This window comes from Silurus meridionalis, chromosome 27 (assembly GCF_014805685.1).
Source record: "Silurus meridionalis isolate SWU-2019-XX chromosome 27, ASM1480568v1, whole genome shotgun sequence".
In the NCBI taxonomy this organism is placed as follows: Eukaryota; Metazoa; Chordata; class Actinopteri; order Siluriformes; family Siluridae; genus Silurus; species Silurus meridionalis.
In genome coordinates this window covers 1,389,469-1,396,312 of record NC_060910.1, presented here as the reverse complement: position 1 = coordinate 1,396,312, position 6,844 = coordinate 1,389,469, and the positions used below count along the sequence as shown (strand labels likewise).

Genomic DNA, 6,844 nt, shown 5'->3' with positions numbered 1-6,844 from the left:
GAGTCGAATCTAGAATGAATGTAGCTTCTCAAAATTAGCAAAAAAAAGTAGCGACTCTGATAAATGTGTACTGACAAATGCGTACTCTGAACATTTGTTTAATTTTTGCTAAGTCAAACACGCATGAGACGTGTGTTATTTGTACAAGGCAAAAAATAAAGACAGCTAGCTTGGCAAATTTCTGAGGACAATTTGTTCCTGCACACACAATTCATAAATGATTAGCAGGTTTTTCGCAATTAGCATGGTGCCCTATGCTATACTACATACTTCACTTTACCCGGAGTGTGAAAAGATTAAAGCAACTGAAAGCATGAATGTAATCAAGTTATCATTTATTTCAGAAAATAAGACATTCTGGTAAGTGTATAGCGCCACCATTGACTCTACATAGGACTCTTTAATCATTTGTATTTATCCCCCCCCCATTTCCTTCAACCCTCTAGTAAACTCTTTCCAACGTTCAGAATCAGTCACCGTAGAAAATATATCACATCTGTCTCTTTGTGTTTTATTCTTTTGAACTGTACAAGTACAAAAAAAAAACGACAAAGAAAAAAAATGGCAAATTTCCAAGGACAAACCCGGCTGTCAGGCAAGTCACGCCTGCTTAGAGAAAGCAAAAGAAAATAAACAACCGAAAGTGATAAATGAGCTTGTTATAAAAAAAATAAATGTATTGCGGAAAGAGCGATATTGATCTCTGAAAATATTATTCCTGTACCAATGTGTTTCGACAGTAAATGTTTCCCAAGTACAAAGCCAAGCGCTCGAGAGAAAAATAAATATACTTTTCTTTTTTTTAATAATAAATTGAAATAAAACTTTGATCATCAAATAATATTAAAGTTTTCAGTTTCACTCTTGTCGGGAATCAAGCACAGGTTCGTGGTTCTTTCTTCAGAGCCGGCATGTGCGTTCAAGCTTGAGCCTTCCTGTGCTTCCCGCCTTCACAAATTACGCAGGTAACTCCATCCATATAAAGCTCCCTTTTGGCTTAGGGCGTCTTCTGAGGATGGTCCTTGTCCTTCTTGACCTTTTCCTTGTTTTCTTCCCCTGGGCATCCGTCAAGGGTAACCGAGTGCAGATGCTGAACTCAGTCTCTGACTGTAGAGGGCATAGGGGGAGTAGTACGGAGCTGTCGCAGGGAGAGAGTGCATAGGTAAGGAAGGCGCCCCAGGCAAATGGGGTTTGCTATAGGGATGGTAGCGAGCCAGGCCGAGTCCAGGTGAACCTCGAAGTGAGAAGGAGCTTGGAAGAGACCCGGGGCTGCCGGGAGGGGGCAGGTGAAGGTGACAAGAAGCAGCTGAGGAAGAAGCAGAAGAAGGATAGGCAGACAAGAGCTTTCCATCCATGCCAGGAAAAGAAGTATGAGTGCGCAAATGCGCCAAGAGTTCCTCTGAAGTTGCAAAGCGCTTGTCGCAGGGTCCGCTGACAGAGACCCAGTTGCAGGCGTGAGGCAGAGAGTCACTTGGAAGCATGAATCCGTAGGTGTAGAGTGGGTGGGAAAGGGAACCGGAAGCACCAGACGTGGACAGAGAGCCTGGATGGAGAGCATGGAGGTGTGGGGAAGCGTACATCAATGGAAATCCTGACTTCAATGTCGAGGAGGGGTCATGGACGCAAGTGTTGCAGTTGCTTCCCCCTAAATGGGATGCGTTGGGGTAAGTGAGGCAATACGGGTCCCGGCACAAGCCTTGCATAAAGGACGGAGGAGATGTGCCCGTTAAAGGACTGGAGCTTGGGTGTTTTGACATCCCAGCAGCACCCACTAAACCAGACTTGGTAGGGTCCAACCCAGAGACAAACTGGGATGGATAACCAGCATAAGCACCAACTATGGAGCCGTGGTATCCCAGGGTGGAAGCAGGCAAAGGGAACACAGAGTGTCCTGGTTTAAATGGAGAAATCGGTGCAACATGACTAGAAGTAGCTACGGATGTCTGCGGTGGTTGAGAATCATTCTTGCTTTCTGGTCGAGGGCTGCTAGAGGCACTGCCACTGCTGGAGTTGACACTTGCACGTGCCTGGCTAGAGTTAGCTATCTGGGCATTGTCAAGTCTGCTGTTATCAAACTCTTTTTTTCCAACACGATCACTACCACAGCTACTCTCCGCACTGGAGTCAGAACTTCCACTTTTGGAGTCTACACTAAGGGGTTTCTGCATGGATGGAGACTGCGTCTGACGGTGCACATGCGCCTGGCCTGGGGCATGCTGGGACGGTGAGCAGGTCCTCGGAGACATGTTGTGAGAAGGAAAAGACGGACACGTCGTGCTGGATGAATTCCCACCAGAAGTCCTGAACCCAGGTTTGTCAGATGAACCACTCAACATGATTCCATCCTTCCGGCATTCAGATCCATTTTTGGAATAAGGTTTAAAGCTGGACTTGTCCTCCAGCCCCTGCTGTTGCTGCTGCTCTGACGATTTGAGCCCTGAACCAGTTGGCCGGCCATCTTTGTCTCCCAAGTTGCCCGAAGAGATTGAGTTTAGCTTGGAGGACGACGGAGGATCCGGCTTGCCAATCTGGGAGCAGGTCTGCGCCAGAAGAGCAAGTGGACTCTTCTTAGCGTCCAGCTAAAAGGAAGAAATCAAGACACACTGTCAGGTTCAATTCATAAGACAAACATCTATTTTAACAAACAGGTTTTGGAAACGATTTTCTGGAACTCAGTGAAACATCCTGAATGTTTTTAAGTGTTTGCTTTTAAGGGGAAGGAGGAAGCAGGAGTATTTTTCATATGGTCTTCATTAAAGCAGAACACAGAAATGCTAATTCAGCTCTACATGCCTCGTTAAAAAGACGATTTGACGAGCAGCACAAAATGCCTGATGACATGTGGTTTATGGAACTACTCTGGAGCTCACAGTATGTCCAGGCCAAGGTGATTTTTGCAGTTAGATTTATGAAAGACTTCTTTAATCACCAACAGGTTGAGCATTTGAACACAGGTGGGCAGTCTTATGGGTTTCTAGTTTAAGATCCAATGGATTTTACAGTCGTCTTTTTCTAACCAAGTCAACACTGTTAGAACAGTGAGATATTTACTCCAGACGCCCCGACCCTCACACATCACCTGTTCCCGAGAAAACCCACCACCTATCACTTCAGCCTGTTCATATACTAATATTACTGCTGTATGATTGTGTTTATTAGATCAAATGAAAGCGTTCACTGGTGATATTAGCTGAATAAATATTAACACGAACTGTCAGACAAGAAAAACAGAGCTGGTGTGTTTGTAAAGTGCACTGGATGAAGAAATGTAAACAAAAGAAAAACACATCAGAAGGACCGTTTTGTGTTCATACGGGGTGTTTTGTTTGTAGAAATGTTGTTTTATTATTCACTAAATAATTAAATGTTTAAATAATTAAGTCCTTTTATGTTCTAGTTGAGTATTATATACACACATACAGTATATTACAATTTTTGTTAATGCAATCATAAAAACAGTTTTTAATTCTATATATTATTTTTCTTTACATTTATTATTATTATTATTATTATTATTATTATTATTATTATTATTAGTGTAAAAATAAATATTTTTAAAAATAAATAACTAAATAAATACATTTAAAATATATATATATATATATATATATATATCTTTACTTCTAAGATCTCTTGTGCTTTCTAAATTATGTATTTATTTATGTATTTATTCAAAGATCTGAAATATTTGTATTTTTTGAGTTAATATTTAAAAAGATTTTAGAACAATTAAAGTCAATTACGGAACAGAGAGCGAGTACATTATTATTATAATGATAATTATTATGTTGTATTATATATTATGTTATAATTATTACTACTGTGTGTATAAACAAAAAAACGTGTAAAATATTTAAAGAATGTAAATAAAAAAAAAAAATGGAACAAATAATGGCGCCCGGTACAAGTAAATCATTTTTCAACTGTATTATTATTATTATTATTATTATTATTATTATATTTTAGTGATTATTTAATATAATTATTTAGAATAATAATGATTGAATACCTCGAAAGGGAGTTAAATTATTATTATTATGCTTGTATGTATAATAATTAGGACTATTATGAAGATGAGTAATAATAATATGTATAATAATTATTATGAAGATGAAGATAAGTAATAATAATAATATGTATAATAATTATTATAATTATGAAGATGAAGATGAAGATGAGTAATACCTCGATGGGGAGCGGCGCGGAACTGAGCGGCTGCAGGTAGTCCGCGTGGAGCATGTGAGCCGCGCGCGCGCTCAGCATTTGGAGAATTCGGACGGGGAGCCGATCTGCGTGACGCACCGGATCCGCGAGGGGCAGCGGGGCGAGCGCGAGCCGTGAAGCGCGAACTTGGGGTAGGCAATCGCCACACGGTCCGAGGACGAGCGAAGGGCAGAAGCAGGCGCTGGGGCAGAGGCAGGGGCAGAGGCAGCTGGTCTCCGGGGCAGAGGGACTCGGTGTCCGCGCGACTCCTGACTCCGGGAAGGGCAGCACGTCGCTCATGTGGCGCGGCGCGCGGTTGTCCGCATGGCGCCCGAGCCCCGTGGGGTGGAGGAGGTGGAGGAAGAGGTGGAGGAGGATATTTCCCAAAATCGGCGAATAATAAAAAAAAACAATAACAATCTATCACATAGATATAAACGGCGTCGCTATGGAAACTCCCGCGCGCGAGTAGTGTCAACTCCAAAAAATATTATATAAATAAATTCTTATTATAGAAATCAATCAGCACCAAAATGAACAAAACATGTAAAAAAAAAATCAAAGCGGATCCTTTACACGGAGCAGGAAAACGGGCAATAATGACCTCGAGGAAAAAATCCAAGTGTCCGGTCCTGGGGACGTGTCCGTCCGCGCTCGCGCTGTCCTCAACTACTGTGCGTGTATGTGCGTGTTTCTGCGTGTGCGTGTATCTGCGTGCCGCGCTCGCGCTGCTCTCACCGAGTCCTAAAGCTGCGCTTCAAAGCCACCAAGCCGCCGGCCAATCACAGACCGAGGAGGAGGAGACTGTGGGTAAAGTAAAAAAACATGGAGAAGGGGTGGGGTTACACCGCCCACGCCCCTCCCACTCTCCCGGTGCTAGAGGAGGTGTGTGGGTGGGTTACAGCATGATCCAAATACTGCACACGACCTGAGCGGAACGCAGAACGGAACCATGTAGAGTGGAAATGGATATGAACAAAAAGTCAGGAATGTCCACAGAAGTGGTGTCCAGTGACAAAAACAGCCGAGTTATGACGTCATAACACTTCAGCATTCCTCTGAGCACTACACCATGTCCACATGGAGTCCAACAGGAACCCTGAGCTGATACACAGATCTCATAGCACCAATGTGTTCTTATCAGAACATCTTCTGAATTTCATCCAAATTCCAATTTAAAACATGAAACCGACATGAAGAGCGTTCGTTCGTATCACAGCAGATCTGATCGTTCTCTCGAAACAACCAGTAATTATTCAGATCAGATCAGTCTGTGATTAAAAAGCACTTTCTTATCAAAACTATTTCAAACTGAGCACTTTATTAAAAACATAAACTTTTTCTCAAATTATCAGTCTGATCCTTTCACACGTGTTTTTTTTTTTTTTTGTTTTTAAATCAGAAATAATAAGGGACTCATTTTTTTCAGAAATTTTCCTTTTTTTTTCTTAACAAAAAGATCAAATGTGTCCAAAAGAGGAGACAATATTCAGAAGCGACTTTTTTCTTTACAATTTCTTTTAAAGATAAAATCAGTCATTCAGTTTGAAGAAAAACTCATCATTTATAACAGTTTTTCAGCTAAAAATTAGACAAATTAGTGAATAAAAACATTTTCTCTTAAATAAAAAAAAATGAAAGAAAGTCGGTTAAATGAGAGACTCAGTTTCATTTGTTTTCCTTCTTCATTTAATTTAATGTGGTTTTTAATATCAAAAATGATTTTGTCATCTAGTAAAAAGTCATCAGGTTAAAATGCTATTTTCAGATAAAACAAAGTCCTCTGAAATCCCCCCCTCCCCCCAAGACTTTTATTTATATATACATATATATAAAAAACATCATAATTCTTTCTTAAATAAAAAAACAGAGGGATCAGTTCAGTCACAGCTCTAAAAGGCAGGGGTTTTATTTAATTTTTATTACGCTACATTTATAAAAAACGAGAACGCTCAGATCAGTCGCTCTTCTTTATTTAAATATTCTTTTATTTATATGTTTGTTCTTTGATCATACACAGTTTCTTGTTCTATTGCAGTTAAAATCTTCATCTTTCCCAAACCAGCTGTAGATTTTTGATTGCTTTTATTTCTAATGACGACACGATGATGAAATATTTGACACAAAGTAACTGCTGGTGTGAAAACGCTGTTAGTTTCTGACGTTGGAATGTTAATACGTTAATTTCTCCAGCACAGGCTGCTGCGCTACTGCAGTGACTTCATTATGCAATAAATTGGCTCCATTACCTAAAAGCCATGTGAGCGTTGGAGCAGGAGCCTGGAACAGTTCAGCGTCTGAAGGCCTTTGAAGCTCAGGAGTAATTTATGGCCTATAATTGTTCAGCAGTTCTGAACCGCCTTCATTATTTCATTCTTTTGTGTGCTCTGGATACACAAAGGCGAGGCTTGAATACAGCACCAACAACCTTTTTTACAGACTTGAAGAATAGTCAGGACTAACTAACCATTCAACTAACCAATTAACTAACTAACCAATTAACTAACTAACTAACCAATTAACTAACTAACTAACTAACTCCCTTTATTACTTATTACAGTCTGTTCACAACCAAAAAATACAAATGTCAGATATCAATCCTTAAATATATAAAAATAAATAAATAAAAAACAAAAGAAGG

At 40.2% G+C, this 6,844-nt stretch overlaps 1 protein-coding gene across 1 annotated transcript; it reads right to left on the bottom strand.

Moving 5' to 3' along the window:
* Positions 1–318: 318 nt before the first annotated feature.
* Positions 319–4,967, bottom strand: znf703 (zinc finger protein 703). Its single transcript, XM_046842220.1, has 2 exons — positions 4,186–4,967; positions 319–2,579 (listed from the first exon to the last, which is right to left on the bottom strand). Exons 1-2 carry the CDS (start codon positions 4,501–4,503, stop codon positions 1,068–1,070), a joined length of 1,830 nt encoding a protein of 609 aa, XP_046698176.1. The 5' UTR covers positions 4,504–4,967; the 3' UTR covers positions 319–1,067.
* Between the last annotated feature and the right edge of the window lie 1,877 nt (positions 4,968–6,844).

Coding starts and splice junctions, on each gene's coding strand:
- znf703 (XM_046842220.1), bottom strand. CDS start 4,503: ATGAGCGACGTGCTGCCCTTCCCGGAGTCAGGAGTCGCGCGGACACCG. Junction 2,580..4,185: donor CCGCGCCGCTCCCCATCGAG/GTATTACTCATC, acceptor TCTTCCTTTTAG/CTGGACGCTAAGAAGAGTCC.